Consider the following 18,014-nt stretch of genomic DNA (forward strand, 5'->3'; position numbering starts at 1 on the left):
AAGAAGAATGATGGACGCTGCTGGATGTGTATCCTTCACTGCAGGTTTCAATGTGTGTGAAATGTTTTCACTTTATTGTGGGGAATCAGTCAAACACTGTAAATCAAACAGGAAAGGAAATTTGGGTTTTCAAATCTTCTCAAATCGCCTTTATTACATAACTCCGAATACACCGTATCACCACATGTAACACTTTATTTCAGCCTTGGGAGGTTATATTAAGATAAATACTGAACGCTTCCAACTCCAGTTGTCATAAGGGAATAATTGTCCGGAAAACAAATAAGTTCGGTGCATGAAGGTGGCATGCAACACTCCTCACATAGACGTCGGGTTTCATTCATCCATCCATCCATCCATCGTCTACCGCTTATCCGGGATCGGGTCGCAGGGGCAGCAGCTCCAGTAAGGAACCCCAATCTTCCCTTCTCCGGGCCACATCCTCCAGCTCCGACTGGGGGATCCCGAGGCGTTCCCAGTGAGGAGATACAATCTCTCCACCGAGTCCTGGGTCTTCCCCGGGGTCTCCTCCCAGCTGGACGTGCCTGGAACACCTCCCTAGGGAGGCGCCCAGGTGGCTCCTTACTAGATGCCCAAACCACCTCAACTGGCTCCTTTCAACGTAAAGGAGCAGCGGCTCTACTCTGAGTCTCTCACTGATGGCTGAGCTTCTCACCCTCTCTCTAAGGGAGACGCCAGCCACCCGTCTGAGAAAACCCATTTCGGCCGCTTGTAGACGTCGGGTTATACTAACTAAAAACTCCATTTGCTGAGCTCCTGTCGACTGAGAAAGACTCATCATCTCCAGCAAGTATATCACTGAAGCAATAAAAAGTGCTGAACGTTTAAAAAACAGTACTCAATGAAGATCATCAATTATTTCCACGGCATATTTCCCAGAGTAATTAATTTATGAGTTTAATATCCTCTGATATAACCCAAGCATATGTGCCCTCTTTCTCCTTCCCTCCAAAGCAATTCAGTACCTCAATGAGCACAATGTTTTCCTTCCCCAAGAGAAGTAGTTCCATTTAAACCCAATTGATTCTCCACTTCTGGTTTCCAATCTCGACTCTTCTTTTTTTTCCATTCTTCCAAACAAGAAGTGCATGCATTTTCAATGACATCAAATAAAGGGCAGTCATTGGTATGGATAAAGAGGGTCCTCTGAGATTCAAGCACCTTCACCATCACAAAGAACAAGATAGGACTCACAGGGAGAAACAAGAAAAAGCTGCGCCTCAAACTGTAAAAACGGATCCTGTGATATCACGCTATTGTAGAACTCGGAAAGAAAAACGTGGATTTAGTATGCACGGGGTATGAAGGGGACGGAGAGGCAGAGATAACCAGAAAGGGTGAAGAGGTGCAGTCTGCTTGGTTTGCAGACGATATACGACTGTTTGTGGCGAGGGACGCAAAGTAGTTTCTCAATGTGGCGTTCTGGAGCTGGTGTCAAAGTTTGCCTTGAAGCACTGGCTCTTGTGGTGGAACAGCACTTATGTGGCTCTGTGTGAGAGAGAGCGACTTCCCTGCTTCAGGTTTAAAGACTCCATCACAGAGAGCCACTGCAGCTGATGGATTCCCCCTAGAGTACAATTCAACCTGTCACTACCACAACTCACAGTCCTCTCCTTCCAAAAGGTCATACCAAGATTCAAACTCTTGTGTGATCACTCGAAAAAAAAGTGAGATTCTTTGCTCAAATTTAGTTGCCGTACAAGCTTCAGGAAATCCTTCTATTACAGATCGACCTCTATTTCTGTACATTTACATCCGCCGCTGTGATGTTTTGTAGCCTTTATTCATAAATAAAAAAGAGAGAACCAATGATTTACTGAGTAGAAGTGAAGTATGAACAGGCCCTGAGCAACTGGAACAGAAATGTACAAGGCAGTGTTTGAACCATTCTTCAAGAGCAGACTTTCAATAGGTTATCCACAGAAGAGGAAAAGGAAAAGAAAAGCCTTCATTACCCACCGCATAAAGCCTAAATGGAAAAGAGACTGTGGAATGGCTGCCTCTGTCTGATAGGGGAATATACTCAGCTCTGATGCCTTGGGTGTTCTGGCCTGCTGCACTCAGGGCTAGCACTGGACCATACAGATTGCTGCCATTATGGAAAGTGGGTCTGTGGTGGCAAATAGATCTCATAAGGCAACATACCCCGCTGTGCGCCGTCGGCTCATTTTGAGATCTGCATACACAATATGATGGGATTTGCATGAAACCAAAGCACTAAAAAATATTTTTTAATGTCGTTGGGTGCTTTGTTTACAACTCAACACCGCAGGCTTTGTTTTTGTTGCCATATGCTGTGGATTCACTGAGTGCAGGAGTTAAGATACAGTGTTTGAATTCTAAATCCACATGCAAAATCTACAGTATCACGTATTACTGTAAGCACTCCTGTGTGTGTTTGTGTTTACCCTGACACAGGGTACTAGCCTGGCTCTAATTTATGCAATGGCTTTCAGTGGTGAGGCGATGAATCAGTTAGAGGCTCACCAGAGTGAGTCACTGTGGACAAACAAAACACAGCCAATGAATTGTAAATGAGAGGAGACTTCTCGGTTTAACTTAAACTTCCATTTGGCCGCTGAAGGGTTTTTTGCACCAGTGCCACGCTGTGAGCGGGTGGAGAGCAGGTCAGGCGAGCTCCGTCTCTGCCGTGCATTATTTGCAATAAAAGGTCAGAGACTGGGAAATAATAACGAGGCACGTTTTTTTTCGTTAAGAGATCCTTTGCCTTTGCTGGATATTCTGCAGAGCTGTATTTTTTTTCATATTCATTTCATGGAACATTTGATTTGGAACCTCTTTCCTCCTAGGGGCTTCGAGAGTGCTCTTTTCTTCAACGCTCTTCCACCGCTGCTCTTTTGTCGTCATGAAGGTGGTTTTGTAACGGCAGCCTTTGGCATCCCGATGCAGTGTCCACCACAGCATTCATCTCTCCTCTTTATCTGCACTTGAACAGCTGACCAGTGCTTTTACTTGATCATCTCAAGCCCGACTGCAGATCATGTGTTCACATGGAGTGCCCTTTATTTGAGTTTTATGTGCCTTTTGAATAACCTCGATTGTAAACTTTGTCTCAGTCATATTGTCAATGAATGCTGGGAACCACCAGCTTCCACATTTACAGTAAATGTGTTGAATAAATGACAGAAAGGCTAAACTGTGAGCTATAGATTCCCATATAATCTCCCCCTCTAGGCCGACTCAAATCTACACAAACAATACAAAGCTTCTGATTACACTATCAATGTCCCAATGTATCAGTTTATCAGCATACAACAGTGTTTACAGCTGGGAGATTATTCAGAGCTGGAATGCTCGTTTCCCCAATGGCAATAAATGAATAATATTCTGTTAAAGTTCTTACATAATTTGAATGTAACATGAAGCGAGCGGTTCTTATGTACTGTAGGTTTGTGTTAATGTGTTTAAGGGATTTAAAATGTGCAAGAAGATGCTCAGATTGAAGCCCAATTAGGCCGTTCAGCTCAGTATCCGTCTGGAACACACATGCAGACTGGATTCAGCTCCTCAAGGCACTGGCCTCAGAACCCATCGTGTTTGGGGTCAAACAAGGAGGACAATTAGCAATTATATTTGAGTGCAGACACTTGTGTACCCCCAACTCTATGCATGAGGGAAAGCACAAAACTCTGTGATTGTAATGTGATAAACTTAACTCAGGAAAAGGTCAAATGACAGCGGGAATGGCCTTTAGGTCCACGATGGCAGGTGGGGTTTTCAACTTGAAGTATATTCTCTCTGCCATAAACTGTCACATTTATTCTATTCTAACATTATCCCTGTTGTGAAGAGCCATGTCCTCTAACACACACAAGCATCTTCTCACCCCCTGTGTCCCCCCCAGAAGGCTACTCATGTTGTCCTGTGTCAGAGGAAGAAGCGGTGAACGAAAAGAGAAGATTTCTCTGGGTTGATGCACTCAAATGAGTGGGCTGGAGTAAAATGTTCTGCGGTTGCCCAACATAAATCTGTGCGTAACTACTTAAACAAATAGCTCTTTCTATTATCTACTTCATGAATTTCAACCTGTGATGGAGAATAAACATCACCTTGCTGCATTTTAAAAATCTATTCAGCAAATTGCTTGAAAAGACACATTATCGGTGATCGCAGTCTGTCAAGCATTACCGCATACCTGAACAGCACGCAGCATGATCGGATATTTTTCATTTCCATGTCAGCTGCAGTACCTTGACCCTTGAACAATTAAATGCAGTAATGTAGGCTGTGATAGTGACTGATTCAGTGGCTATAGTAAGATTAGTCTATCTACTGAAAGAAGCAACACTATGTCACTTGAAAGACGAAATAGCACATTCATTGCTTTTGCAAATTAAACGTTGAACACATAAGCAATACAACGCACCGTTGGAAGCATGATACAGGTATGACAGGTAGTTCAGGGCGGCTAAAGTTTGCTAAAATTAGCTGTGATAGATATTCCTGTGAAACTGACATTAAAGAGAACTACTTGTGCTGTTGTTGCAGCACATTTTAGTAGCCATCATGTGTGGTGACAGTAGCTTTACTGGTATTATCTTATTGTATGAAATTGCACAAAAAAGCAAAACCAGATAAAGTATTCAAAAGCAAAACATTTTCTAAACATGCCCGATGCTGTATTTTGTATTTGAGAAGCAAGGTTAACAAGACGCATCAAGAAAAGAACATTTGGGGATATCTTTCTTTCCACAGTGGCATCTGCAGATTAAATAGCAAGAGCTGTTTACTACCATGGCTTGTCTCCTTTTGCAAACGATCTGAATTCAATTTAGGTTGATCCAGTAATCACACCTTGTGCTCAATTCCCCTATTTTCTCTTGTAGATTCCGTGTTTATGAAGGATTTTAATGTATGCATGTATAATTGATTTAATGCAGCTTCTTAACATTGGCCTTCCTCAGTTGCTTCTGACAGTCCTCAGGTTAATGGTGTGAAAACAGGGACCCTGCTTTCCCCGACCTGTCAAGTGGTAATTGGCCAACAGTTTCCTTAAATTGCAGTCTGCCACAGGGACTGAAAACACCTCTTAAATTATGTACAAAATAATTGGTGGGGCATGAACAACAAGGGCATGCAGTAAACATGAATCCTGTGCTTTGAATGCAGAATTTTAATAACAACATATGCAAAAAATGTGCATTTATTATCTTGATAAAAATGTAATTAATGTCGACCATGTGTTCTTGTGTTTTGCAGGCTATTCCTCCGTGCACATGAAAGAGACACAGAAAGGAAGACAGTGGCAAAAAAAAAAAGATGAGACCATTTAATGATGTTAACCTCTAAGGAGAAAAGCACAAGCCAACCTGAGGCGGTAAAATCTCTTTTAAGCATCACCACGAGTTCACTGCAGGCAAACCTCCATGAAAGAAACTCTGTGTAAGGGCAGATTCTCAACATTCTTCTGATTGGCACATGGGGACAATACCATCCATCAATGAGGAGGAGACAAATAAAAGGATTGTTTCTGGCCCGGAGAACAGTTAAGCATACAGCTGATCTCTCAACAGGATCGTCCCAGCTGCACTGAAACCACAGCGCTATCGCCCTCCTCTCATTTCTTTGGCCCTGCGCATGACTCTCAGAGAAGCACCAATGGCCTGCGGCTTAGGCATGGTGATGAGTGCCTTGTTTTGGTCTGTAACCATTGTATATTTGACTCATATTGGCAGAGTCAGTGGAGACTGCTGGTTAATTGAGGGTGAAAAGGGCTTTGTGTGGCTTGCGATTTGTAGCCAAAACCAACCACCTTACGAGGCCATCCCACAGCATATCAACAGCACCATTGTGGACCTTCGTCTGAATGAAAACAAAATCAAGAGCATCCAATATTCTGCCCTTAGTCGCTTTGCCAACTTGACCTACCTGAACATGACGAAGAATGATATCTCCTACATAGAGGACGGGGCCTTTTCTGCTCAGTTTAATTTACAAGTTCTTCAAATGGGCTTCAACAAGATGCGGAACCTGACAGAGGGGATCCTAAGGGGTTTAGGAAAGCTGCAGTACCTCTACCTCCAGGCAAACCTGATTGAGACTGTGACACCCAATGCCTTTTGGGAATGCCCCAACATTGAGAACATTGACCTCTCCATGAACAGAATCCAGCAGTTAGACGGGTCCACGTTTACCAGTTTGACCAAACTGACCACCTGCGAGCTGTACACCAACCCTTTCAACTGCTCGTGTGAATTACTTGGTTTTGTCAAATGGCTCTCAGTTTTCCCCAACAGGACAAATGAGCGGATGGTCTGCGACTCCCCACCTGGCGTCTCTGGTTATAATTTATTGAGCCAGAATCCAACCAATCCAACACAACGAAATGCGCTTCACATGCTCACCACAGTGTGTACTGACGACTACGTGACACCATTTATTGCTGTGCCCACTGAATCCACGACACCCCCACCGGACTCAACACTCTGTGGGCTGGAAGATTGTCCCTCAGGCACAGAACCAGAAGACATCACCATCAGTACAGCCTACAATGACGTGGAAGTAAACCCTGTGATGAAACTGAAGCAAGTATCGAATACTGGGGCCACCATCACGGTTCAGATTCCTCACCCCTACAAGAAGATGTACATCCTGGTTCTGTACAACAACAGCTTTTTCACAGATATTCAAAACCTGAAAGATATAAAGGAGGACATTGAACTAAAAACCCTTAAACCCCACACTAACTACACATACTGTGTCGCTTCGATACGTAATTCTCTTAGACACAACCACACTTGTCTGACAATCACTACTGGCCCTTGGAATGGAAAGGATAGAGCTGTGAACAATGCAACTGCTACTCACTACATTATGACAATTTTGGGCTGCCTCTTTAGCATGGTCATTTTTCTGGGTGTGGTCTACTATTGCTTGCGAAAAAAGCGTCGGCAAGATGAAAAGCACAAAAAAGCAGGAAGCCTGAAGAAAAATATAATAGAGCTCAAATACGGACAAGAACTGGAGGGGGCGACTATTTCTCGAATGTCGCAGAAGCAGCTGTTGGCCGGGGATAGCATGGCACGTATGCCATACTTACCATCTGCTGCTGAAATGGAGCAGTACAAATTTCAAGAGATAAGTGATACTCCTAAAATGATGAAGGGAAATTACATGGAGGTGCGGAACATGGACCACCATGAACGCAGGGAGTGTGACATGGGAATGGCTGGGAACAGCCAGGGGTCGGTGGCAGAGATTTCAACCATTGCAAAAGAGGTGGATAAAGTCAATCAGATTATTAACAACTGTATAGATGCTCTAAAGTCAGAATCCACCTCGTTTCAAGGGAAATCTGGAGTAGTGTCCAATGCAGAGCCCCAGCTCGTACTATTATCAGACCACCCACAGAATAAATCTGGCCTTCTGACCCCGGTGTATACAGACAGCTATCACCACTCTCTGCAGAGGCATCGGAGTTCTGATGTCTCGCCAAAGAGGCCCAGCACTGCCACAGGAGGGCCCATGCGAAGCCCAAGGCCTTATCGCTCTGAGTCCAAGTACATAGAGAAAACCTCCCCGACAGGAGAGATCCCTCCTCACTGTAACGCCTGCTGCCGCCATCCTGAGGGCCGAGGCCGAGAAGATCCGTCAGTACAGCGACCACCGGCACTCGTATCCCGACGCTCAGATAGAGGAGCTTGAAAGACCCGACGGCCACAAGTCCTCAATGTTGGAGCCTCTCACTCACTCCCGCACCAGAGACTTAGCATATTCCCAGCTGTCATCTCAGTATCACAATCTAAGCTACTCCTCCAGTCCCGAATACTACTGCAAACCTTCACACAGCATCTGGGAGCGGTTCAAATTCAACCGGAAACGGAACAAAGATGAGGAGTACATGGCCGCGGGTCATGCGCTGCGTAAGAAAGTCCAGTTTGCAAAGGATGAGGACCTGCATGATATTTTAGACTACTGGAAAGGTGTATCATCCCAACAGAAATCATAACCTCTTTAGGTGTTTTTAAAAATGGACCACACATTGCAGAAATGACACAAGAACCTCATCTGACAGTTGAATCAATGGATACTTCCATATTATAATTAACTACTCACTCACGTGTACCACATTCTCTTTTGACTGTGAAGAAAAAGGGGTCTTTAAATTTGTCATATTATGTAAAGCATTCATGGGGAAAACTTTTATCTATTAAAGAGAAAATATATTGCAAATTAATAATATATATGTTACAATGGATTATAGGTTTTTGGGTATCGCATGGCCAAGTCCTGTGACAGTGGATTTGCTGTTGTGTAATATGAAACTACTATATGAAGATATGTCTACTGAAATCTCAAGATTTTTTGAGGAACTATCCGGACCCTTCATTCAAAAAGAACTTTTGTTTCTTCCCTCCCTGCATATATTTAATTCAACAAATCTATGTACAGATATGGGTATCTATATTTGCAATGTTTGCTGTGTAAATGGATAAGTATTAGTGGATGAATCCGGTTTATTAAATGGAGCGCTGTTCATTTAGAGTAACTTGTTGCTGAACAACGGCCACTTTAAACCTGTCGGAACATTTGTCATTTTAACCGTCACCGCCTGTTTTTTTGTTATTCTTTCCTTCTTTTTAAAAAGCTTTTACATGGATTTAAAAAAAAAAGATACAGACAATTCAGTTTTAATGTCCCCGTTCTCACACGACGCAGTGTTCACTGCATGGAATCTGACTTCATACAGACAAGATGCAGCGACTTTCAAGCTGTGATGAAGGTCTCAATCACCACGTTCGTGAACCGCCATTTGTATCTTTAGAACCAAAGTAGAAGAAGCTGAAATGTTTACAATGTTTCTGCACGGTCTGGGAATCGAAACAACATCCAGTAGTAGGTCCATGTTGACTTTGTTCCTTTTTATTGTATCAGTTACTAAGTGAAATCATTGGGAAACAATAGTATCCACTTACAGGATATGGTATTGAAAGCCAACTCTTAATCACTAACATTTTGAAGGGAAGGCCGCTGCACTTCCTGTTGTTCCCTGCAGGAGAGCCCGGTGGATGAATGTAACAGATACATATTCTGATCTCTCTATGGCAGCTTTTATGTAAGAACATATTTATTTAACGCTGTTAACGACTGTGTTTTTTCCTTTGCTTTAATATTTCTTCCAGTGTATTATATTGCATAATGTCTGATCCGATAAATGCAGGAAAGTAGTTTGATGTTCGGATGGGCCTTGTTGCTTGCGGAGAGGTTTCATTTTATTTCTAACTGCTTAGGCTGTTCAATCTTTTTGTATATTATGAAAGCTACGTACCAGACGAATATCAACGTGCTAGAGTAAAATTTGAGAATGTGAAACTGAATCCTCTGACTTACTGGCTGTGAATTTGTATATCATGAAATTTTTTGAGTAAATATTAACGCTTTTTTCTTTACAAGATGTTTACACGACTTATTCCGAACAGGCTCATGATGATTTATTGCATATTCATGTGTGAGCCATACATGTGTATTTCAACTGCAGTCGATGTAGGACAACGGTTTATTAAAAAGTAATGGACAGCTCTTTGACGTGAAGCAATTAAGCCTCAAATCCGTCGATTAACAGTTAAATATCCACGAATGAACAGCAGGACAGACGTGTAAGTATATAGTAACTGGCGTTAGTTAACTCGTTTATATGTTTTCATAATGCCATTTCATGCAAGTGTGTCATGACGCTGATATTATTCATTGATGTGAAATAAAGCATTCATGAGCCTGATGTGAATGTGTTACGTAAGCACCTTATAAAGTGTTAACTTGGTTGTCTGACTTAATATTTCAACCGCCTTAAGATTTTGGGATATGTGTACAAGTGTAAATTTCCTTTTTGTTTCATTTCAATGTTGATACTGTTGACAAGTCTCCATTTGTTGTTATTTTTATAAAAGCATTTCAGTATCTTCTGAGAGCTGTCAGGTTTCTAGTTCATTTAGCTATTTAGCAACATGTTTTTTATACTGCATATTGTAGCACTTCTGTGTCTAATAAGAGTGTTGATAAAACCTTTAGAACGATCAACGTTGTTGTTCAAGTGCATCAAAAACAAACAAGAGCACAAAAAATGTGTTTATTTTATTTTATTTCTTATTACTATGTTATCTGCTTTCAGACAAAGTACTGTGAAATAAAGTTAAAGGTGCATATATGGTATACAGCAGCATCTTTATTATGACTTCTGGCCAGAATCACTTGCAGGCTCCTCTAACGGCCACCAACCAAAAGGACTGTGACGTCATCCTCGCGCTCCGTCGCGACCGCCGGTGTGGAAATGTCTTCTGGCTCCGTGATATGAACGTTTGCTATTTATGAGCCGGGACTATTTCTTTACCCGAGCGATACTGGAATTTTTTAGGAGACTCATTACTAATTTATTATCTACCAACATTTCTTTTTTAACAAACTTGACACGGATCCCTTAAATTTGTGTTTATTTTTAAAGAATTGTCACCAAGATACATTTTTCAGTTGAACAAGAATTACCGCCTCGCAGCTGTATTCCTCCGCCAGCCTCCGTCAGGCTGCAGGGAGCCAAATGCAGCTATACTTAAGCAAAGTATAATTAGTTAAACATCCCCCTTATTTCAGGAAAAGCCCGCCCTTTGACACAAATAAAGGTGCCAAGACCTGCCTGCCATTTTCCCTCATTAATATTTATATAATTTATGCATCAAGGGGCTTCGTAATCTAAATTAAAACATCTACACTATAGAAGGAACCTATGACCTAAGTATGAACTTTAACTTGTTCTTCAGTAATTAAACCCCATTTTCTGCAGCGCACACTGAGTGAGACTTTGCAGGTGGATCTCTTTAATCCCACACAGTTGTGATTTTATGGCTCATCATGACATCACATGTGCTATAATGGGCCTATAAATATATATAACGTCTGCCAGGCTTCAACCAGCAGGCGCGTTTCCTTGTCTACACCTCGATTTAATGTGATGTAAGGACAGTAAACCTTGGATCTTCGTATCCCAGGTTGTTTAGTTGTGTATGTTTCTTGTTGCAGTAAATAACTGGACAATGTGGTGCAGTTTGGTGGTGACATCTCCAGTGCAAAACCTTTGACAGTATTGCATGATTACACTCATCACACGGGGAGAAAAGGTGCAGAAATACCTTTTCCTCCACTCAAAGTAGCCTTAAGAGAACATAACACAATGTCGCCGCGTGTCGCGGGAGCTCTGCCACGGTTGCAACTATGACAGAAAGTAAAAAGCTTCCTTGTCGTTACTCCCACCTTTGACTAAAAGCAAAGATTGCAGCACATTCACAGAGTCAGATTCACAATATTGAAGATTCTATGCGTTGCTCGTCATATTTCTGCTTTCTGGAAGCATAACAGTAAATATCTGCAGAGGCTGCTGATTAGTACACGCGAGTAAACAAGTCAAGGTTCACGTCCACTGCATTCAGAAGCACAGGAGCGGGTCAGGGCTGTGTTCGTGGTAACGTCCACCTGTCTCACTCAGTTCACTTACGCTTTCTCTCCTCAACAAACCACAGACAATTCTAATTCTCTGGATGAACAACAGCAGTTCTGTACGTGACACTAAAAGGAGTCTATCCTTTTCAAAGCAATAACCATATTGCTTTACTTTGCTTGACTCACCTCAGCCATCAATAGTGTGTTTACAGTGCTGCCTTTCTATTGCAATGTGCTTGTTTGGCTTGCCTGCAGGGAAATGAAGGAGTGAGACTGTGGAAGTCGTGGACTTTGATTTGTTGTTGTTGTTCCTCACATCACTGCACAACACAGTTCGCATTAAGGCAGAATCTACACACAGACTCAACTGGACACTCCTCACTTAATCTGTGTGTGTCAGAGGCAAAGCTGGATCGACCTCTACTTTGAATTCTGAATTCTGGGTGTGTAAATTCATCCGTGCCATAAAAAATATCCACAATGGCGCAAAAGAAAGTACTGTGGATGGCATGTGCACTACTTTATGTTAACAATCTCACAATACAATGTGTATAGATGCAATAATTACCTGATTACGCTGATGATTAGCAAGTGTCCGAAACTCACTTACACAGCCGCTTCTCAAGCAGCTCTGTTGAGCTAAATGCTAACATTGACGTTAGCATGTGAGCATTTGATATGCAAAATTAGTTTTATTTTCTAACCGATAGCCGACGATTTAACGGTTAATTATCAACTTCCCTAGTGAGCATGCTGACATTAGCTTGGAACAGGGCCAGCAGATATGTCTTCCATCTAAATCTATCATTTTTAGAGCAAATTAAAATACTTAAGACTGGACTTGACTTGTGAAGCATGAATGGTTGGGTGACTCTGCTGTCTCGCTTTGAAAACAGCAGCGCAGTCGACACGCAGTATGAATTATCAAACGGAGGGAGCCCTGTAATGGGCTTTCAACACACATGTCCCAAATTCCCTCTCCATCGAATAACCTGCCGAGTGTTTGTCATGTGGGGAATAATGAACGAGAGGAAACTGATCACAGAGGCTTTACCCAGGAGTTTATGTTGGTCCTGAACAAACACATATTTTAGGGGACAGAGCACATCAGCTAGATGATAACAAAAAATTAAAAATTAAAAAAAGATCAACCCTAATCCTCAGACAGAATTCCGTTTCTGGTTTTTTCTTTCCTGGAAGAGCAACTTTGTGAAAAGCTGATGTCCAGGTGGAAGACAAGCCACAAATATTACTTTCATTTCATGACATCTTTCAAAGAAAACCTTTCCCGGTAAAGAACAATTGCACAGTAACACCCTGCCTGTCATCCTTTCAGCAAAGTTTAGCGATGGAGACCCTCTATCCCTGGGCACGGCACACACACGGTGCATTAATCAGCTGTCAGCAGAGCATGACTAAAGCCCAGAGTTTAGTTTGAGGAGAGGAAACACCAAAAACTTTCTCTGCTCTTGTCAAATCCAATGTCTAATTGGATAGGGATGATCAGCTGTGAAGAACAGAGAATCTACAGCGGGCTATAAAATGAGATCTGCACGGAGATCAAAGCTCAAATAGCTGGAGTAATTACCAGATCGAACTCGTATAAAGCTGCTTTGGAGGGTGATCAAACAAGCTAATAGCATTCCCAGCATCAACGTTGATCAAAACACACCTTGACAATTAAACTTCAAATTCTTATTCATCTATTGTGATCTATTATTATTATTATTATAAATTAAATCATATTTCAGTTTCTATTCCAGCATTATCACATGTAGCTAAATGCTTGTGCGGTGGCTTATTCCCCAAGAAACAGCATTATAAATGAATCTTTCATATCTTTACCAAGGGGAGTTGAAGCCTGTGATCTACGAGCACCTTCATGGTGATGGGGCTGAAACTCCTCACTCTAGATTTATGCTGATGGATTATTCCAAGGAGGCAGAAAGACCCAGGCCCCGCTCATTAATACACGGCACGGCAGCTCCAGACGAGAGCTCCAGTGATCGCCGAGCAGAACAAGTGGATGATCCTTCAAATGAGGGCTGTGCAGAGGCAGGTCACGGGGACCACCAGTCAACACTACCGGCAGGGAAGAGAAGAGGAACTGCCGAGCACATTACATGTTGGAGCAGGAGACACCGAACGGCTCATTACGATATGAAAGTGAGAGCAAATCAAAGAGTCTTCACACACTAGAAAATATAAGACATGTGCCCACACGGGTCACGTGACTTTTGTTCCCGCAACTTTTTGCTTCTGGCGATAATGAGCCTGCCTGTCTCTTCCCCTGTCCTTATCTTTTTTTTTTCCTCCCATCCAAACAAAGACTCCTCTGATCATAGCGGAGTACAAACGAGAAGAAAATCAATGCTTCCGTTCTTGTGGAAGATAAAAAGCTTTTAGGCTTTAATTATTTCCTCCTTGTAGCTTTATGAATTTGCTTACCTCTCAATTCAGAGGTGAGGACTCTTTTGAACACTCTTACAATAAGCTGGATCAGTTCATTTCCTGTCAACCCATTTAACGGAGCAGGTTAACTATTGTTCCCGTATTAAAGACTGGGAATCTACTTCGGAAAAAGGTAAGTCATTTCTTTAAATTGGCCTTTTGACATGGAGTGAACAATGAAATGAATAAGGGCACAGTTCAGCTTGGTGGGGTATTGTGCATGCTGGCTCTCTGTCACACCATCATGGCTTTGAATAGAACACAGCCATCTTTAACGTTAGCACTGATACCTGTGCTTTTCCTGCTGTGCAATGAAAAAGGCCTCGATGCATATAAACAATAAATTAATGAGTGCTTTTATGAAAAATGCATCAAACAGGAACATTTCTCATTTTACACCGAGCGACTAAATAATTTTTGTTTTAGGGCCGTACGCTGAGCAGTAGTTAGGATGTTTGTCTTTATTTATTCACACATATACATTTTATTTTATTTTTTTAAATACAATATATAATTTGCAAACGGCTTGAAAAGGCAGCATATTACAGGAAATGATTACAGTCATTTAAACTACACACTTTGTATGCATCTATAAATAATTACAGACACTAAACAAAGAAGTAGTTTAGCACATTTGTATTGGGAGCAGGGATTGTGTGGAGTGAAAAGATGTCCTGCTGCTTCGCTGTGTTGTGAATGTGTCGCTACAAGATCCTGAGCAATGATGTCACACAATGAGATTTCTTTCTGTCGCACGTTGTCTTGTGTTTCTGTCTCAGCTGGGAATTCACCAGAGCTATGTCCTCAGTGGGATGTCTTTTAATCTAAAAAAAACCGCTGCAATCACAGGGGAACGCGCTTCTGATTGCTGAGGCACTTATTTCCTGGATGAGGCTCTGATGCATACGACACTCATCTAATCTGTCCAGCAATCTGAAAGGCTCTGGAAGTTGTCACTGATTGCCCCGATAGGGACAGTGTTTCACAAAATGCCTAAAAAATGAAAAGCACTTATAACCACTATCAACTTATGTCCAACAAAAAAAATGTAAATATATATTTATACATATTTAAAAATATATATAAATATAAAATATTATATATATATATATATATATATATATATATATATATATAAAATATTATATATATATATATATATATACAAATAATATAATATATATATATAGAAATAATATATATATATATATATATATATATATATAAATAACATTAATATAAATAATATATATAAATAATATAAACACAAACACACACATATATAAACACACACAATCTAAATAGATGTTCAGTGCTCTTGAAGATGAAAATAAATATTGTATAAAGTGAACCTTTATCTGTTTCAGTTAAGTTGTTCTGAATAATGTCTTTTTTTACAATTATCAACTCTAGAAATGTGCAGCCTTTGACATGTGAAATTACTTTCTGTTGTGGGAGAGAATACAATTAGTCAGAGGCTTCATGATTTTAAATAGCTTAGATTGCAATCCATTAAGAAGTAACATTTCCCATCGTACACTAAAAGCATTATAAGAATTCTCTGAATCATTTCTTTTCAGAGAAAAACAATTCTCTATTATCCCAATTCTATTGACTGTTTAATCACGCAGAAAAGGAAGGAAGCGCCTTGATTTCCATCAGCAGGAGCTGCTCTCACTCTGTAGGCTGCTGCATATTCTGCACAGACGCTAACTACTCCTGTTTATCCTTCTTTCTTTCTTAAAGTATGAATCCGAGCATTAATCAGTGCGAAGGCAACAAGAACGAAGACATTAGGAAGTGAAGAAGCTGATAAACATGAATGGAACATCTGCACAGAATCAACGGTTTGAATGAATGAATGAATGAATATAAATGTGTTGATGAGTTCATCTTCCATGCTCACAGGTTAAATGGGGGTTAGAGTCTATCCCAGCATGCATTGGGCTGAAGGCCTCGAAACACACTAGAAATTAGAAAGCCAAACAATTACAAAAAATTTAATTTCAGTTGTAAAGAAAAAAGCATGTGAGACGTGTTGCCCAGGTCAGCTATTCAAACATCCTATTGCAGCAAGCGCTGTCTGCGTCGAGTTTTAAGAAGTGTACCCACGCTCGCCATTGCCCTGACTCACTGTGACTTAAACAAGATGGAGGGGCGACGCAGTCTTGCACTCTCTCACTTTGCCCCGCCTCTTGCCCCGCCTCTTGCCCCGCCTCTTGTCCCACCTCTTGCCTCGCCTACTGCTCTGCCTCTTGCCATGCCTCTTGTCCCACCTCTTGCCTCGCCTACTGCTCTGCCTCTTGCCCCACCTCTTGCCCCGCCTCTTGTCCCGCCTCTTGCCTCGCCTACTGCTCTGCCTCTTGCCCCGCCTCTTGCCCCGCCTCTTGTCCCGCCTACTGCTCTGCCTCTTGCCCCGCCTCTTGCCCCGCCTCTTGTCCCACCTCTTGCCTCGCCTACTGCTCTGCCTCTTGCCCCGCCTCTTGCCCCGCCTCTTGTCCCACCTCTTGCCTCGCCTACTGCTCTGCCTCTTGCCCCGCCTCTTGCATCGCCTCTTGCCTCGCCTCTGCTCGCATTCATTCCTATGAACATTTTAAAAGACTGCACTCATACTGAGACCAAATATTCTACCCTCTAAAATGAGTAAACACTCCAGCAGTTAGGACATTGCACTTTGTATATTTGCATTTTGTGACCAAAGAACGTTTTTCATCACTGCAACAGAAACTAGTTTTGAAAGTGTGAAACAAACAAGAGATAATTTGTTCTGAACCTCCTCTGCATTCTACGCAAGCAGAACACTCTTGCTGAATAGAGAATGAGACGCATCAGACCAGGGAATGGTGTGTTAGTATGCATTGTGACTGAAATTAAGCTTTCTTCTCCATTTTACACTCTTCCCATGCACAGAAATGTGAATTGTACGGAAATAGCTCCTGTAGGTGGCCGTGCATGAAGTCATTACTTCTAATAAAAGTGTTAACAGAGATCCAAACATTCTGCTCATGTTTTGAATAAAGAAGAGGCGCTTTCTATCCAACAGAAGAGTTCAACAATTAATGATGCAGATGTGAAATCAAAGTGATTATGAAAAGACACCTTTTCACCTTTTTTTTTGATAATGGGAAGAAAGTCCATGTGTGAGAATTGGTTTTATTCTGTCTGTCTCGGTGTGAGCATGTGCACAGCGTGTGTGGATGTTTTTCCTGCAGGTTCTCTGGTTTCCTCCTGCAGTTCAAAGTCCAGGTGAGGTGAAAGAAACTCTAAAATGCCTGTAGGTGTGAATATGTTTGTGTGTCTGAATATATTAGCCCTGAGATAGAGTGGCAACCTCTCAGCAGTGTACCCTGCCTCTCCCCCAATCCATGCTGGGATAGACTCCAGCCCCCTACGACCCTGAGTGAAATGTGTTAGTATGAATGGCTGGAGGGTGTGAGCCAGCTCAAGTATCTGGGAGCTGTAGCTACAGTAAGTGAATTGTTAAGATCTCACACTGATAGATTTAGAAGATCTGCCGTTGTAGATACATTTGTTCTCAATACTGATTTCTCCAAGGTTGAAAGCAGGGCTGGAAATAAGCACCAGCCACCAGTTAAAGCCTGGTGAAATATGCAAATGTGCTCACAAGCCAAAAGAAAGCAATGGCCGTCTATTGAGTGGCTGGTAGAGTTTGGAATCCATCAGCCACAGGTGGAGAAAAAAGTTCATTTCCAACATCTAATAGCTTTTTACTTCCATATTCTAATTGTATAACTCAAATCACTAACAGGGTGAAAAAGGAATACGATTTAGAAGCCACAAATAATACACTGAAGCTTTCAAAGTACACGACACAATGTTTTGATGAGAAGTAACTCATTCATTCTTTTATCATCCATGGGGCTGTTGTCAAAACCAGATGACAACAAACCAGGATGATCATGTATTAACCTCTGCAGCTTTGTGTCTTTGTGATCCTGGTGGTGTGAATGCCGGCACACTGTTCGGGTTGAGTCTATGAGATTAACCATGTGGGTTGGAATTATCTGCTTCTTTAATAACAAGCCTGTGCACACAAACATTTCCCGGGAGAAGAGGACTACGACTCCCGAGGC

The 18,014-nt window shown here is 41.8% G+C and overlaps 1 protein-coding gene across 1 annotated transcript in view; it reads left to right on the forward strand.

Annotated features, from left to right (window-relative positions):
• elfn1a (extracellular leucine-rich repeat and fibronectin type III domain containing 1a) overlaps positions 1–10,191 on the forward strand; it is a 64,705-nt gene extending 54,514 nt beyond the window's left edge. The window contains 2 exon segments of the mRNA XM_029438645.1: positions 5,242–7,572; positions 7,574–10,191. Coding sequence (XP_029294505.1) covers positions 5,620–7,572; positions 7,574–7,990 — 2,370 coding nt within the window. The 5' untranslated portion in view covers positions 5,242–5,619 and the 3' untranslated portion in view covers positions 7,991–10,191.
• The last annotated feature ends 7,823 nt before the right edge of the window (positions 10,192–18,014 follow it).

This window comes from Cottoperca gobio, chromosome 8 (assembly GCF_900634415.1).
Source record: "Cottoperca gobio chromosome 8, fCotGob3.1, whole genome shotgun sequence".
NCBI classification, from domain to species: Eukaryota; Metazoa; Chordata; class Actinopteri; order Perciformes; family Bovichtidae; genus Cottoperca; species Cottoperca gobio.